This window comes from Erythrolamprus reginae, chromosome 1, assembly GCF_031021105.1.
Source record: "Erythrolamprus reginae isolate rEryReg1 chromosome 1, rEryReg1.hap1, whole genome shotgun sequence".
Lineage (NCBI taxonomy): Eukaryota > Metazoa > Chordata > Lepidosauria > Squamata > Dipsadidae > Erythrolamprus > Erythrolamprus reginae.
In genome coordinates this window covers 271,973,031-271,991,391 of record NC_091950.1, presented here as the reverse complement: position 1 = coordinate 271,991,391, position 18,361 = coordinate 271,973,031, and the positions used below count along the sequence as shown (strand labels likewise).

Here is an 18,361-nt window from a genome sequence, read left to right as displayed (position 1 = left end):
TTGGTCTGTCCAGTTCACAGGTGGTTACTTAGAAACCTAAAGAATATTTGTAGTGATGGTGATATCGTTTTCTTTTATACTCCTGTTAAGTGTCAATGCTCGGTTAAATAATTGGAACCATTAAACTCCATAAAGCAAAAAAAAGCGAGTGCTTTAGAGAAGCTTAAAAAATGATAGAAGTCCACAATTATGAAAGATATACCTATGTAGCAGTCAATGATTTGGAAGACAAAACTTTATAGCTTCATATTCAATTGACAATTCACTGCTTTCAAATTCTTAAAATGCCATGAATTGTGAAGAATAGCAAATATATTGCTTTCTGCAACTTCTGAATACGTAACAAGGGCATAACCATTTCAACATATAGGAACCTGCACTAATGGCAATTCATTGAAGCATTACCTGAAAAGTAATAGGATTACAACTTATACAGCAATTGAGATAATATAATTATTGTAAATGCTAGAGCATCTCATTAATGGCTACAAGGCTACTGCATGCATATGTGTGTGTGTGTGTGTGTGTGTGAGTAGCAAAGATTTTTAAGTCCCTACACAAAGAAGCCCACCCCCTTCTTAGAAAGTTGCATACCTGTGATCCTACAGCTATCACAGATGGAGTTAATAAAATAATAATAATTCCATCAAGTTAATAGGGTTTCCTCCAATGTAAATGGTTACAAGATTGAACCTTAGGCAGCATTTACTACTTACCTTCAAGGTAATTTTAACGAGATTTTATTCATTCATTCACTCTTGATTATGTAAAACTAATTTCATTTATTTGATTTGGTACTCTAATGTAAAGTGCCAAAACTGATCAATCTTGAAATAGGAACTTGTATCGTAAATATGTAATCTTTTTCAGAGATGCAAAATACATTTTAAAAACGTCTGATTTTCATAATTATACCAGGTTTCCCAAACACCCTTATTTATATTAGGTAAGTTTAACAACATGCCTTTAAAATCTTGCTTCATTTTGAAACAGGCTTTGCCGGTTGAAATCACAGTAAGATGATTTCAGGAGAAATTCATAAAGTAATCATGAATTGTTTTTGATACAGTAGATCTTGCAGGACTAACCTAAACTGCATTATATATATATCCGCATTTCTCTATATTTCAAAACTAGTTCTATCAAGGAAAAAGACTTGGAGTTAAAAAAGAGAATGAAATAGGGCAACACTGTATGATGGAAAGCCTACAATTCTAGCATTTGCCCATGGAAAAAGAAATGTGACATGAACCATTTTATTGCTCAATCTTGCAAGTGATTTTTGTACTTACAAGAAAATGTCTGATTTTCAAAACTTTTTATATCACAGTACTGTTCCACACTTTCTATATAGAACACAACTCCGCACATCTCTATATGTCATTCACACAGCACTGCTTTGCAATATAGGAAGATAACAGGAAGCAAACGGAAAAGTGATGGAATTGTTTAATCTTCGGCAAAGTAATCCTCAAGTCCCTCCAGTTCCATTTCTTCTGTTGTACTTAAAGAGGAAGTCGTAGGTATATCTGCTGGTGTCTGGCCGCTAGGTTTCGGCTGGGAGCTTTCAAGCTGCTTTTCATCTTTTTTTATTTCTTTTGTGTTGCCAAGTAGCTGCTGACTTTCTATAAAGTACTGATTGGGGTGGCTCAGAGAAAAACCAATTTCTTTGACCTGTATAGAAAAGGGGGGGAGGAGCATGTTCAGTTATTATAGTCTGTAAAGTTTTAGGGTAAAATTAAATTAGCTTGAATGAAATAATGCAATTTTCAGCATCTTCTTTTCCCTGGGTCCTCCCCACATATATTCTTTTACAAATAATAGCTAGAATCCAAAAACCCATTTAGGTGCTATTCAGGTGCTATGGAAATCCAGGTGAAATTATTTCTTCTATTATTTTTAATGGCAATTTTGTTTGCCAAAGATCTATTTGTGAAAATCATACGGCATGTAAGTTTTCTTTAGAATGCACACTGACTGTACAACATTGTTGAAATGTTGCAACAATTTCATTTCCAAGGATAGTTTTAATAAATATTGTCACCGGATTAAACCATGGCTTTCTATCAATATTATGGACGTAGTAATAGACCAATCTTGGGTTTTAGGGTTTTCCAAAGCAATACTAGGGTACTAGGGCAAAAAGAGAGAAAGAGTAAATTTTATTACATTCATAAACTATTTTTGTTTTGGCCTCCTTGAAATAGTTATTTGTTACAGAGTCACTATTTGAGAGGACTACTTAAGAGTCAAAGCATATTTTGAGACATGATTATGCATGTTTTACTCCAAATCAGAGCAAAACTTAAGACATAGGGGCTGCATAGCAAAGGCAATTCATTTCTTGCTTTTCTGTTTTTACAGATTATTTGATCAGGTATACAAACAGCAGCAACAAAGCTAAACCACATTCCCAGGTTGTATATTCAGTTTCTTGTGACTCTTGTTAGGAGACTTGTTCACTGGTTCTTAATTTACAGTCCTGTATGATTATTTTGGGAGGGGGAGAGCCCCTTTTCTCCCTAGAAGAAGCAGATGAAAAAGAAGGTTCCTATAACTGGTACAAAAGGATTTGAAAGGAGCAAATCCCTTGACTACTAAACAAACTGAAGGCTTTGTCAGTTCTTTTCCTGGTATTGCTCTGGCAACTGTGTAAATTGTTGTGTATCGACTTTTCCCCCCACTTTGGAACAAACCAAATCCTTTGGCTTTATAATTTCCAGCTGATTCTGAATCCAACCTAACAGGCAACCCACCGCATGGATGCACAATTAAATCCACGATGCCCTCTCCGCTGCCTTATATGTCCAACTGCCAATCTTTTACTTCTAGAGAGAAACAAGCAACTGTACAAGTCTTTGTTTAGAGCCTTCAAAGTCAGAGCTTGTTACTACCAAATCCTTAGTGTACCATTCACCATAAAGAAAACCTTAGATGTTTTAATTCAAGGATATGGTTTTCAAAAATAAATATAACATGTTTGTAAACGAGAAGTAACTTTTAATTTGAAGAGAATGAAAAAGAACTAAAAAATTAGCCCTATAGGATCAGGCCAAGACTCATCTTAGTTCAGAATTGTGTTTTTGATAGTAGCCTACCAAATGCCTTTTGGTTATTTCTTCAGTTTTTACCTTTTATGTTTGATCTACTTAAGGTAGCATATCGGTACATGCCTAGTGTTCCTGCTTCCTTTCCCTTCTCCACTTGCCCCTTCAAGTTGAAAAAAAAACCCTTGGAGCAAATAATCACTCAAACATGATTTTATATATCTTGATCATCTCCTCTAAAGCTCTCATTTTTTAAGCAGAGTCCCAAAATTCTAACTTTTCTTTTATAAAAAGGGGTTTTGTTCTTCTGATAGATTTAGATAACCCTTTTCTGATTTTTTTTTTCAAACTTGGCAATCAAAATTACCAAGAGGAGCTTTGTATAAAGGCATTGGACATAGTTTCATAAACCTTTTCTAGCATAGACGCTGCCTTTTTTGTGGCACTGTGGAGAGAGGTTTTCCACGGACGGAGTGGGCATGTGCTGTCTGCATCTTGTGGATGGGATGTGCTGTCTGCATCTTGTGGATGGGATGTGCATCCCAGTTTGTGCACCCCAATTTCTGGCATGCTGCAGATCAGTGCAGATCCATGGACCGGAGGTTGAGGATCCCTGATTTATGGGATAGGCATATGTATATGATATTTTTTTGGGGGGGGGGGGGAATGAATTCTAAAAAATTACATTTATAATACATATGTCTATGCGTGGGGGGATGTTGTAAAAAAATCTAACTAATTATTCTTTTTAGTCAAAATAATAATAATAATAAGAATAATAATAATAATAATAATAATAATAATAATAATATATTAGATTTGTATGCCGCCCCTCTCCGAGGACTCGGAGCGGCTCACAACAACAATACACAATGTAGAAATCTAATGTTAAAAGAACAATTTAAAACCCTTATTATAAAAAACAAACACACAACCTAACAGACCATACATTAAAAAACCATAGTAGCTGTTCTACCGGCATGTGCCAACCGCCCTTAATTACAGGTTAATTAGTCCAAGCAGACACACACACACACGATAGAAAGCAGATAAATGTTCTTTATCAACAGAAGAGAAGAAAAAACTTTTAAACTTCAAAGGGATTTCTTGTAGCAACAAGGCACAGTTGAAATACAATACAAGAACGAAATCCAGTAATAAATCCAATTACTAACTAAGTAACTGTGAAATTGGGTCACAGCTACTGTTGTCCAAACAGTGATAAACACTCACAATGAAGTATAAGCCAGAGTCCAGTAATCCAAACACAGTATTGAATACAATCAGGGAACAACAATCCACGGTCCTGACGAACTACGATCAGATAATCTTCCACAATGGCCAAGCCAGCACGCTGCTATTTTATCAGCAGCTCTAATTACTGGAGCCCCACCCAACCACAGGTGGCCTCTCTTATCTCCTGTAATATGTCTTAAGTTGTTCTCTCCTATGCATAGCTCTACACATGTGTGGGTCTGTCATACATTCCTCATCTGAATCCAACGAACCCAACGAAGACAAGGAAGATTGATCTCCTCCTGGGCTCTCAGCCAAGCCCCCTCTTCTGTCACACCCACACTTCCTTCGTCATCGGATAATTCACTAGTTGACTCTATCAGGAGCAAAACAGGCCTGTGACATGTGGATGTTTCCCCCACATCCACCTCCACGTTTCTTGGGGCAGGAGCTGGGCCAGAGCTAACCACAACAGTAGCTAAGGGGCATATCAGTTTCACCATGCCTGGTGACATAAGTGGGTTTTCAGGAGCTTTTGAAAGGCAAGGAGGGTGGGGGCAGTCCTATTCTCTGGGGGGAGTTGATTCCAGAGAGCTGGGGCCGCCACAGAGAAGGCTCTTCCTCTGGGTCCCGCCAGACGGAATTGTTTAGTCGACGGGACCCAGAGAAGGCCAACTCTGTGGGACCTAATCTGTTGCTGGGATTTGTGCGGCAAAAGGCAGTCCCAAAGATATTCTGGTCCAATCCCATGTAGGGCTTTATAGGTCATAACCAACACTTTGAATTGTGACTGGAAACTGATCGGCAGCCAGTGCAAGCCGGAAACTGTTGACGAGACATGGGCATATCTAGGAAAGCCCATGATTGCTCTCGCAGCCGCATTCTGCATGATCTGAAGTTTCCGAACACTTTTATTTATTTATTTATTTATTTATTAGATTTGTATGCCGCCCCTCTCCAAAGAGTCGGAGCGTAGCCCCATGTAGAGAGCGTTGAAGTAGTCGAACCTCGAGGTGATGAGGGCATGAGTGACTGTGAGCAGTGATTCCCTGTCCAAGTAGGGCCGCAACTGGTGCACTAGGCGAACCTGGGCAAACGCCCTCCTCGCCACAGCTGAAAGATGCTGCTCTAATGATAGCTGTGGATCGAGGAGGACGCCCAAGTTGCAGATCCTCTCCAAGGGGGTCAGTAATTCCCCCCCCCACCCGGTAATGGACGGACAGATGGAATTGTCCTTGTTAAGCAAAAGCCATAGCCACTCCGTCTTGTCAGGGCTGAGCCTTTTGACACCCATCCAGACCCCCGAAATGGTAATTGATGCCAAAGAAATGCCTAAACAGTCACTTAAATAGAAACTAATCTTCTACTGCTACTTCAACCACAAAGTTCTGCTGGCGCAAGGAAACTAAAACCAAACACATTTATTGTCTATACTTTAAAAACAGAAAAAGCAAAGTAACCCCCAAACCCTCTAATACAGACGGACACAATAATAAAAGGACATTAGATTAAAAGCAACTTCCTCTGCATCACACACCTTGCGTTTCATCTTCTAGTGCTAAACGTTTTTACAGATTCTGTTCAGTCTGAATTGTACCCTTCGTGTAAAACTTGGAATTCTTTTGGTGTTATAGCACAAGGCTTTTTTTTAAAAAAGCTGAAACCCATGATGTTGAACCTGTATGATCTTACGGCTTTAATCAAGAAGTTGCAGAATGGCAGGTGATAATGAGGCAAGCTGTTATTACACAAAGGCCATATGGAATGATTTCGTATTTATACACTTTCTCAAGCATATTATTTGATCAACCAAGAAGCTGAGGTTTGACCACAAGAAAAACTGAAAAGCAAATCAAACTTTCTTCTTTATAAATCATTAGAAAGGCAACAGTTAGCATAATATCAAATGTATTACGCTTGTGAAAGCTACATTAAAACTGGCAGTTTCCTTATAATCATGAATATACGTGTTGCCAAGTTTAATGGCAACTGCTCTAATTATTACTGTTTATAACCTAATGGTTCTGACAGCTTGCTAACATATTTCGACACACATTATATTTACTAAGAATATTGGCTCAGCCAAATCATTCATTATAGCAAAGCATTTAAGAAGCATTCAAGCACAAGAATCCATTAGTGTGGATGTAAATGCACAAGTTTATCGGTTAAGGCAAACAAATAATTGAAACAAGAAAGAAGTGGAAACCTATCCATATCATATGTGAGGAAAACAATTATTTGTAGACTTGTGGACTTCAACTCCCAGAATTCTCTAGCCAGCTGGATGGAGAATTCTAGGAGTTGAAGTTCACAAGTGTTAAAGTTGCCAAGTTTGAGAACCCCTGTTTCTAGTCCTACAAGACTCCATATTTGCTTCTTTCCTTTCTTAGCTTACTAGAATTAATGGCCTCTGAGGAAGATGGGACACCATAGAGCTATAGAGCAGCCTTTCATAGAGCTGTAGAACAGCCTTTCTTTCTATAGAGAAGCCTATAAAAGCCAGGGTGGCGTAGCGGTTAGAGTGAAGCACCGGGGTGCAGCACTGGGGTGGCGTAGAGCAGTGTTTCCCAACCAGTGTGCCGCGGCACACTAGTGTGCCACGGGACATGGTCAGGTGTGCCGCAAGCCCGGCCTGGCTGGAGCTTCCCTGGTGGTGATGGGAAGTGAACTTTTGGGGCCCGGTGGGAGGGCGCCGGCCACTGTTGTTTCTAAGCTGCGTGGGCATGCGCCCGCACAGCCATTAGGAACCCCCCGCCCCCGCAGAAATTTTTGAAGTGGCGCAAAGCCACGCAGTCCTGAATCGCTCCCTTTTCCAGCCAGCAAAGTAGGCTGCCCAAGAAAGCGGCGCCTTCGAAAAACAGCGTGTTTGGAAAGCACGTGTTTAAAAAGTGCGCCGCTTTCTCAGGCAGCCGGCTTGCTAGCCGGAGAAGCGAGCAATCCGGGACTGCGTGGCTTTGCACCGTGATGACAACGGTGCCGTGGTGGCCTCCAAGCGCCGCCCTTCATGGCGCCCCACCACCCGTTCCTGCAGGTAGAAGTCGGGCGGGGTACCGGGAGGCGGAGGCGGTGCATGGCCGGGCGCTGAGCGACATGGACACCTGGGAGGGCGAAGGGTTGAATGTGGCTGCTGCCTCTTAGGCGGAGGCGAAGGTGATGGCGGAGTCCACGCTGGGACCATGCGGGGCCGCTGATCCAGGGCGCCGCAGACCGGCAAGCCGCCCTCCACTCTCTCTCCATTCTCTCTCTCTCTCTGTTGCCGGTGTGGTGCATGAGAGAGAGAGAGAGAAAGGAGGGGAGAGAGAAAGCAAGAGAAAAAGAGAGAGAAGGAAAGCAAGAGAGAAATCAAGAGAGAGAGAAAGCAAGGGAGAGAGAGAAAGCAAGAGAGAGATAAAGAGAGAGAGAAAGAAAGCAAGAGAGAAAGAGAAAGAGAAGGAAACAAGTGAGAGAGAGAGAGAGAGAAAGCAAGGGAGAGAGAAAGAAAGCAAGAAATAGAGAAAGAGAGAGAGGAAGAGAGAAAGCAAGAGAGAGAAAGAAAGCAAGAGAGAAAGAGAGAAGGACAGCAAGAGAGAGAGAAAGAGAGAGAGAGAAAGCAATGGAGAGAGAGTATGTGTGAGAGAGAAAGCAAGAGAGAGAAAGAAAGCAAGAAAGAGAGAGAGGAAGAGAGAGAAAGAAAGAGAGAGAGAAAGAAAGCAAGAGAGAAAGAGGAAGAGAGAAGGAAAGCAAGAGAGAAAGCAAGGGAGAGAGAAAGAGAGAATAAAAGAGAGATAGCAAGAGAGAAAGAGAGAGAGAGAAAGAGAGAGAGAGAGAATGCAAGAGAGGGAGAGAAAGCAAGAAAGAGAGAAAGAGGGAGGGAAGGAGGGCGAGAGAAAGAGCAAAAAAGAAAGGAAGGAAGAAAGAAAGAGGGATGAAGAGAGAGGGAAAGAAAGAGGGAGGGAGAGAGAAATAGGGCAAAAGGGAGGAAGAGAGGGGTTTTTTGTCCAAACTTTTTAGCCCCCTCGCTCCCCCCCCCACTCAATGTTCCCCAGGATTTTGTAAGTGTGAATAATGTGCCGCGGCTCAAAAAAGGTTGGGAAACACTGGCGTATAGGTTAGAGTACAGCAGGCTACTTCAGCTAACTGCTAGCTGTAGTTCAGTATTTATTTATTTATTATTGATTGATTGATTGATTGATTAGATTTGTATGCCGCCCCTCTCCATAGACTCAGGGCGGCTAACAACAATAAAAAGACAATATGAACAAATCTAATATTAAAAGTAATGTAAAAAACCCCAATTTAAGAAACCAATCACACATACAGACATACCATGCATAAATTTTATAAGCCTAGGGGGAAGGGAATATCTCAATTCCCCCATGCCTGACGACAGAGGTGGGGTTTAAGGAGCTTACGAAAGGCAAGGAGGGTGGGGGCAACTCTGATATCTGGGGGGAGTTGGTTCCAGAGGGTCGGGGCCGCCACAGAGAAGGCTCTTCCCCTGGGTCCCGCCAAATGACATTGTTTAGTCGACGGGACCCGGAGAAGGCCAACTCTGTGGGACCTAACTGGTCGCTGGGATTTGTGTGGCAGAAGACGGTCCCGGAGATATTCTGGTCCAATGCCATGAAGGGCTTTATAGGTCATAACCAACACTTTGAATTGTGACCGGAAACTGCAACCAATACAGACTGCAGAGTGTTGGTGTGACATGGGCATATTTAGGAAGGCTCATGATAGCTCTCGCAGCTGCATTCTGCACGATCTTAAGTTTCCGAACACTTTTCAAAGGCAGCCCCATGTAAAGAGCGTTACAGTAGTCGAGCCTCGAGGTGATGAGGGCATGAGTGACTGTGAGCAGTGAGTCCCGGTCCAAATAGGGCCGCAACTGGTGCACCAGGCGAACCTGGGAAAACGCTCCCCTCGCCACAGCTGAAAGATGTTTCTCTAATGTGAGCTGTGGATCGAGGAGGACGCCCAAGTTGCGGACTCTCTCTGAGGGGGTTAATGATCCCCCCCCCAGGGTTATGGACGGACAGATGGAGTTGTCCTTGGGAGGCAAAACCCACAGCCACTCCATCTTATCAGGGTTGAGTTTGAGTCTTATCAGGGTTGAGTTTGAGTAGTTCAAATCTCACCACCGACTCAAGATTGACTCAGTCTTCTATCTTCCAAGGTGGGTAAAATGAGGACGCAGTTTGTTGGGGGCAATATGCTGATTCTGTAAACCGTTTACAAAGGGCTGTAAAATCACTATGAAGCAGTATTTAAGTCTAAATGCCATTGCTATTCTCAAGCTTTTTACTCCAGAAGAAACCTTAAAATAATTTTCAGATGTCAGTCAATCGCTGCGTAAAAATTATCTCGTCTCCAACTAGCTTGGCACTATGTGTGAAGGTTAAAAAAAAGATTTATTTGTAATTATCTTTTATGGAAATCCTAGCAAAAACCGAGGCCAGCAGCTGAGCTGAAGCACATAAAAATACCAACTTTCCAAGTGCTAGGATTTTACAGAACGCAGAAGTTTTAAACAACAACAACAACAAAGCAATCTCTTGTGGAAACTCATTTGGGAAATAATGCTCAAAGCCAACAACCATGATTAGGTCTCTACTGTAAATAAGCTGTTTAAGCTGAAATCCTTTATGTGCTGCTGGGAGAAGGTCTGACTGAATTCCACAGGAATTACATAGAAACTTATTATTAAACAAATAAATGTATTTCTGTTTTAATATTATTTTTTTTAATATAATCAACCATTCTGTGATCTCTAAGGGTCAAATAGCACATTAAGCCAATAACCAATGACAAAGAACCCACAATGAAACTCCCCACTTTCACTACATTAGTTAGAACTTTTTTCATATACAGTGGTACTTCTACTTAAGAACTTAATTCGTTCCGTGACCAGGTTCTTAAGTAGAAACGTACTTAAGAAGAAGCATTTTTTCCCATAGGAATCAATGTAAAAGCAAATAATGCATGCAAAACCACTAGGAATGAAATAAAAGCTCGGAAATTGGGTGGGAGGAGAAGGAAGAAGAAGAAGAGGAAGAGGAGAGTCGCTGCCGAAGGTGAAGTGAGGGGGGAGGGAATCCAAAACTTTAAGGCTTAAAAAAAAAAGAGGGACTCTGAGGCAGCGAGGAAGAGCACCGCCTCCAATACACCCAGAGCGAGGCTGCCTCCCCTACATTGGCTGCTGCTGCTGCTGCTGCTACATGCTGCCTCTTCCTTCCTATGCTGAAGGGCTCTCCTCTCCTCTCACTCGCTCGCTTTGTAGCTGGCGCCTTTCCTTTGCTGTGGTGACTCCTCGGCTGCCCAGAGCGAAGGGAGCATTTCCCTCTCCAAGCACCCAGAGAAAGGAAAATGCTTCATTCGCTCTGGACTGCCAAAGCCTCCTTAAGCGCCACTGAAAGGCTCCTCTGGCAGCCCAGAAAAGCCCGAGATGGCTGGGATTAAAGCGGGAATGGCAGGAAACTGGCCGGGCCTTTGTGCCGCTCTCAAATTTCCTGGGAAATTTTTCCGGGCTCAGGTTCTTAAGTAGAAAATGGTTCTTAAGAAGAGGCAAAAAAATCTTGAACACCCAGTTCTTATCTAGAAAAGTTCTTAAGTAGAGGGATTCTTAAGTAGAAGTACCACTGTATTATGTTGCAACAAATGCAGGTTATATCTTTATGTCACTATTTTATCTCATTTGAATGATGTTGGGCTGTTAAAATATCAATGGGAAAACACACACACACACAATTACTGCTTCAAGCTTTTTTGTTTATAGTTTCATTGTTTTTGGATCCAAAACTGAATTTGTTTGAGACTTAAAAGTAAATCCAAATACTGTACCATTTTGCATTTTTTAGAAGAATACACATTTCTTTATTCTTTTAATGCTTTGTTTAGAATTTAACCTGTATCCACAAATATTTCCACTCAACATTGTTGGAAGAGAACTTTCATTTATTCCTATGAATAAGAATCAACCAAAATTCAAATCCATACGCAAATACCAGAATCAACAAGAAGCTGATAATAGTCAAGAACAAGGCAAATACCATAAGAATTTTCTGAGTTTTCGGAGAAGGGTGGCATATAAATCTAATAAATAATAATATCCAAAGATGCTCACTACAAATAAGCAATGCACATTACCAAGAGTCTGGTTGTCCGGATAATAGCCACCTCCCTTTTTAAAGGCAGGATCAAGCAGTTCAAGACTACAATTCTTTTGCCTAAAATTGCTGAAGTTAAGAAACACTGGTTTAAGAGACTGTAGAGCACAATCAGATTGGAGTGGAGGAACTCGCAGAAGCTGCAGAGATTAGATCTCTTTCAGATTCCAGTCTCTGAGCTTCAAAAACACACATCCACAGGATCCATACACCTTTCTCCAGGAGAAAAGCAGAGAAGCTATAATAGTTTAAAACTACCAAGTGTTAATTATTGCATGGAATCAAAGATATCTGCTATTTGATCATTAGCTCAGCATAACTAATAAGAGGTGGGACCGGCAATGACTGTGAACAGAAGTTTCCTGGTTTTTTTAGAGACTTTGGTGTGATTCCCAAACACAACAGATTTAACACAAGAGCACACAACAGATTTAAACTTAATATTAACCGCTCCAAACTTGACTGCAAAAAATATGACTTCAGTAACCGAGTTGTCGAAGCGTGGAACTCATTACCGGACTCCATAGTGTCATCCCCAAACCCCCAACACTTTACCCTTAGATTATCTACGGTTGACCTATCCAGATTCCTAAGAGGTCAGTAAGGGGCGAGTACAAGTGCACTAGAGTGCCTTCCGTCCCCTGTCCTATTGCTCTCCTATATCTCCTATACCTTTCTTCTATTCCTATATCTCTTCTTCTATTCTTTCATTGATATGTTCTATTACTCTATCTTATTTTCTATTCTTTCATAGATATCTTTTACTATGAGTATCTCCTCTATAACCTTCATCATGTATTTTACTATGTGTATATAGATATATACCCACTAAAATCCTCATTGTGTATTGGACAAAATAAATAAATAAATAAAAATAAATAAATAAAACAACAGTGAAATAAGTACTTACATCATGAGTCAGTTCAAAGTATTTTTGGCAGGCCAGCTGATAATGCATACCTTTCACCAAGTCCAAAATCTAAAAAAGAAATTGAATCAATTAAAATACACACACACAACCACACACAAATTCCAGTCTGTATAAAGAACAGATCTTTAGAAAGCATGACAGAATTGACAGTGCTTCTAAAAAAGTCTCAAACTCAAACTAAAATTTAGGAGAGAACAATGGTGCTATTATATTTGGAATACTTATTTCCTGGATAACTATTTTGAAACTATTACTATGATTGCAAATCCATGTTTGTATTTCAGCAACTGAAACAAATTACTCAGCGTGTGGGGTCACTTCTCACCCAGAGCTTCTCCATGCACGGGTAGCCCAATGGAATTGTAATATCAACTAAGAAACTGGAGTGATTTAGAAAAGAAGTAACAGAAAGCCATGTGTTTCCCCTCTTGAAAACATCAGCCCTCAAAGTAAGTTGTTTCTAAGCAGCTGTTGCCCAACAAGAAAAGAAATCATCTGTTTTGAACTCCTACTAGAAACATTTTTCTATCTCTTGTAAATACAATTTGCTTCCCAATTCTACCTTGTAATCGCTTCTGTCCAGCAAAAGCACTCATTCTTATCGGCAGAATGCAATGGCACTTTAAAAATTTAAGTTGCATGTCATTTTTTTCCCTCTGCTGATCTATAATTATTCTTTTTATATGTGCTGCTTATCAGCCATAGAAAACTGCTGTAACTGAGAGATAGCTTCAGTAGAAAGAACATTTTTGAGGAATGCAAATTTCTAACCCTTTTTCTGAGAGGCTGACCTTTTAAAGTCAAGAGTGGCAATAAACTCCAGCACAAATCCCTGCTGTCCTCATTATGGAGACTGCCTTATAGTTATTGACAGATGTACAAATGATATTTGCTGAATATATCAAACCACACTGCTGCCAAAGAAGTGCTTACTGGATCTGTTTTGCTGTTACAAGCAAAACTGATTAAATATATGCCTTTGCTGTCACCGCCTGTTAAGTACAATGTGAAAAACAAGCCAATCAGTAAAGCTTGGCATGGTCTTTTTGATTCTGAACTTAGCAGGGGGGTTTTTTGGGGGGGGGGGATATAGTTATGCATATTGCAAATAGAGCCTCAAACTAATTTACAATGATACCCAACCAAGAAGATTTTATAATATTGTATCATAGATCATAGATTTATAGAAATCTTTCTTGGCTTACAGTAAAAGATGAACAATATTCTGGCAACTTTCTGAGTAGCCCACAAGGAGTTAAATCTGAATCACAGGACCTGGGGCGTACAAAATTTCAAAATCTAGTAACAGTCTGACACTTAGTAGAACGCTTGATTTTTCTCCTGGAACTGTGCCTGTTGTCTCATTTTCTTCTAGTGTGCCAATTCTGATGGTATTTTATAGAAACATGGAAGACTGACGGCAGAAAAAGACCTCATGGTCCATCTAGTCTGCCCTTATACTATTTCCTGTATTTTATCTTACAATGGATATATGTTTACCCCGGCATGTTTAAATTCAGTTACTGTGGATTTACCAACCACGTCTGCTGGAAGTTTGCTCCAAGGATCTACTACTCTTTCAGTGAAATAATATTTTCTCACGTTGCTTTTGATCTTTCCCCCAACTAACTTCAGATTGTGTCCCCTTGTTCTTGTGTTCACTTTCCTATTAAAAACACTTTCTAGAACATTTTGTGTTCTAGAAATGAGCATTCCAGATCCTTTCGAGCACAAATATTTATATTTTTCTATGTGGATCTTAGCAGGATTTAGAATTATCAAATGAATCATAAATCTGATATGGTGCTTTTGGCATAGACTGGGATTCATTCCAATGCCTATGGTGCTTATTTATTTTTTTCACACACAAACTTGATTTCACATAATCTCTAAAATCTTGCTAAAGTCCATGTAGAAAAATATGGGTACTTCTGCTTCAAAAGGCACCATTCCGGAAGTTCGGCCAAAGTTCGGGGTTCTGGAGGTTGCTGGGAAGCCCCCCAGGCCGGCTGTCACCTTTTAAAACAGCTGCGCGGCTTCCCAGCAGTCGCCGAACGCCCAGCAGCTTCCCGAAGCCGAACGTCAAACCCGAACTTCCGCGTTCGGCGTTCGGTAACTGCTGGGAAACCGCGGGGCTGTTTTAAAAGGTGACAGCCGGGCTGGGGGGCTTCCCAGCAACCTCCCGAACCCCGAACCCGGAAGTTCAGCAAAAGTTCGGGGTTCGGGAGGTTGCTGGGAAGCCCCCCAGGCCGGCTGTCACCTTTTAAAACAGCCGTGCGGCTTCCCAGCAGCTTCCCGAAACCGAACGCCAAACCCGAACTTCCACGTTCGGCGTTCGGAGACTGCTGGGAAGCCGCGCGGCTGTTTTAAAAGGTGACAGCCGGCCTGGGGGGCTTCCCAGCAACCTCCCGAACCGAACCCGGGGTTCAGAAAAATTTTGCCTCTTCTTACGAACTTTTTTCGAGTTACAAACCGGCGTTCGGGAGGCTGCTGGGAAGCCCCGCCGCCTGGCTGTCACTTTTTAAAACAGCCGCGCGGCTTCCCAGCAGTCTCCGAACGCCGGTTCGTAACTCGAAAAAAGTTCGTAAGAAGAGGCAAAATTTTTCTGAACCCCGGATTCGTATCACGAGTTGTTCGTAAGACGAGGGGTTCGTATCTTGAGGTACCACTGTATTTCTAACAGCAATGTAAAACAGATTTTGTCAGATAAAAGGTGAGAAAAATACAGGTAATCCTTATTTATTTATTTATTTATTTATTTATTTATTTATTTATTCGATTTTTATGCTGCCCTTCTCCTTAGACTCAGGGCGGCTTACAACATGTTAGCAATAGCACTTTTTTTTAACAGAGCTAGGTTATTGCCCCCACAATCCGGGTCCTCATTTTACCCACCTCAGAAGGATGGAAGGCTGAGTCAACCTTGAGCCAGTGATGAGATTTGAACCGCTGACCTTCAGATCTACAAGTCAGCTTCAGTGGCCTGCAGTACAGCACTTTACCTGCTGCGCCACCCCGGCTCATTGTTTAGTGACCATAATTGGAACCAGTTGTTTAGCAAAGTAATTGCTAGGTGGAAAATCATATGAGGCAACAGTGCTTATGATTTTACTTCAGTTTTCCTTTCTGCCCCGCTCACCTGTATTTTAGAATACTTACTCTACATAATTAGCAAGGGAATTAATGTTTTGCATTTGCATTCATTGGAGAGGAAAGAATTACAAGGGAGTAAGCAATCATACAAAGGAGCTGGAGCTATAAAGTGCAAGCTGCTGGTGTTTTCTCCATTGTGTGCGTGCTTACTCTCTTGTAATCCCTTTCTCTCCAATCTACAAGAGGAGAAAAAAGAATAGTGAAGCATAGGACAATGTTTTCTTGACACTGCATGTGTGTGTGGATAAATTCATGTGACATTCTATAAGGATACAGATACAGTGATACCTCGTCACGAACTTAATTGGTTTCAGGACGAGGTTTGTAAGGTGAAAAGTTTGTAAGACGAAACAATGTTTCCCACAGGAATCAATGGAAAAGCGATTAATGAGTGCAAGCACAAAACTCACCCCTTTTGCCAGCCGAAACGCCCGTTTTTGTGCTGCTGGCATTCCCCTGAGGCTCCCCTCCATAGGAAACCTCACCTCCGGACCTCCGTGTTTTTGTGATGCTGCGATTTCGCTGAGGCTTTCCTCACTGGGAAATCCCACCTCCAGACTTCCGTTGCCAGTGAAGCGCCCGTTTTTGCGCTGCTGGGATTTTAGAGGTGGTGTTTCCCATGGAGGGGAGCCTCAGGGGAATCCCAGCAGTGCAAAAACAGGCGCTTCGCTGGCAACAGAAGTCTGGAGGCGGGGCATCCCAGTGGTGGCAGCTTGGGTTTGTAAGGTGAAAATAGTTTGGAAGAAGAGGCAAAAAACCCTTAACCCCGGGTTTGTATCTCGAAAAGTTTGTATGACGAGGGGTTTGTAAGATGAGGTATCACTGTATATTGATTTTGACCCAAAAGATATTACACACACTTTCAGAAGCCCACTACTACCTGTTACTGGAAATGCTCTGACTAAAGGACTGTTTTAGCCAGGTAATGGGTGTATGAGGCAGGAAAGCTTATTACAGTTTATTGCCCATTGTTCTCTGGATCCTATCAATGAAATCATATGATGGGCTCTTCTGCTACATATAAGCTTAGCATGGTTAGCTTCCTTTAGCTTTACAATCATTGATCTCTTCATTTACTCAAGGTCAGCACAGAGCATTTTTCAAATAAAATAGTTACTTTTATTGCTAAAGTCTCAATCTTTCAATAAAGGCTTGCTGCATTTTATCTACTTCTAACCTTCATTTTTATTTGAAAGGTGACTTAAAATGTGATTGAAGTGCAGCAACTGTAACATATTTAGAGACATTTTTGTAGTTCCAGGTCAGTTTCTCACTACCCCGGTGTAACTCAGCTTGTTCTTTAAAGGCTTTACAAAGACATTCATTCCTTTGCCTAGCCAAATCTGCCATCTGATTTCTCTAGGCATATTATTTTTAACATCCCAAACTGAAAATTATAGAAATATCTCTTTTTCTATAATTGAGGGATTCCACCTTATTTTTTAAAATCCTTGGGAAATTCAGAAGGACTCCTGAAGTCTAGAGACAGTGAAAAATGGGCAAATGGACTTCCGGGGGCGGGGCCATGGCGGAGCAGAGTTAAGGGCGACGTCGCTCCACTTAACTCTGAATTTTTCCGGCTGGGGACTCCTTCAGAGTCATTGCAAATCCTGGAGAGGTGAGCGATAAAAGTGGGAATACCTCAGGAGGGCGTGGATGTGCGCAAATCCTGCCTTTCCAGACTAGATCTCACCTAACCAGACGGGAAAGAAGCCGGTGTGTAAACATTACGGCCCGAAGACATGGTGACCCCTTAAGACACCAGGAAGAAGACAACACAAGAGAGACGGTATAAGACCAGTGGATCAGAGAGCGACAGCCAGAAAAATAAGGGGAAAAAATCAAACCCGACCTTTTTTTACTTCTACACATGGTTGAATAAAAGAACAACTACTAGTAGTGCTGCGTGATATATTTAAGAAATATTTTTTTAAAAATCACTAAAGAACTAAGATAACTTATTCTGACTATGCGTAAGCTATTATTAGCTTAAAAATAAGAACTTAAATGCAATAGCAAATAACATAAATTACAAAGTATACGTTATCAACTAAATCATTGGTGTTAATACCGCTAAGAACAAAAGGAGGCTGACAACACAGTCAGCCGTAGGACGGGAGGGGAGATATATTATAAGCTCGTCTTTCAATTGTCATGTGTGTATTGTACATTGTTTAGATGTAATGTTATGTCTGTTTTTAATTGTTTTTAATGTTCATATGTAAATAAAAATATTTTTTTAAAAAAAGAAAGAAAAATGGGCCAATGGGAAGTTCTGAAACAAACTTCTGGTTGGACCGATGGACCATTTTTTGCCATCCCCAGAATTCAGGGAATCCTCTTGAAGCCTGGGGACAGCGAAAAAAGCCCCAACCGGAAGTTTGCTTCCGAACTTCAGTTTGGCTGTTTTTCGAAACTGCCGGTTAGCCCGTTTTTTGCCGTCCCCAGCCTTCAGGAGTCCAGAGGCTTCAGTGAAACCTGTGCACATGGGCGGAGGGGAAAAGGTATGGGTGTGGGCACACGGGTTTACACAGCCTTTTGGCACCCGAGCCAAAAAAGATTCACCATCACTATTTTATACTTTAAAAATGGGCATACATATTCCTCTCCTAGCAAAAATTCCTTTCCCCTGTGATTACTGTTTTTAAGTTCAGTTTGCTGTCTTCACTTTGTTGTTTTTTCCCCTCTCTTTTCTTTCTTACTGCACACACGTGATGGTGCATTACATGCCCACTTTTTAAGAATGTTTTTATTGTTAGGAAAGGACCCCTTTTCTTTGCATAGTTACTTTGGTGTTGAACCAGAAAGGTAATGTGTATTTTGTGGGTTTGCTTTTGATTAAAAACTGT

General features: G+C 41.2%; 1 protein-coding gene across 1 annotated transcript in view; it reads right to left on the bottom strand.

Moving 5' to 3' along the window:
* Positions 1-762: 762 nt before the first annotated feature.
* Positions 763-18,361, bottom strand: part of PRIM2 (DNA primase subunit 2) — a 128,687-nt gene continuing 111,088 nt past the window's right edge. Inside the window, exons 13-14 of the mRNA XM_070733030.1 lie at positions 12,339-12,407; positions 763-1,674 (exon numbers count right to left, since the gene is read on the bottom strand). Of these exons, the coding sequence (XP_070589131.1) occupies positions 1,450-1,674; positions 12,339-12,407 (294 nt within the window). The 3' untranslated portion in view covers positions 763-1,449. The remainder of the gene's footprint in view (positions 1,675-12,338; positions 12,408-18,361) is intronic.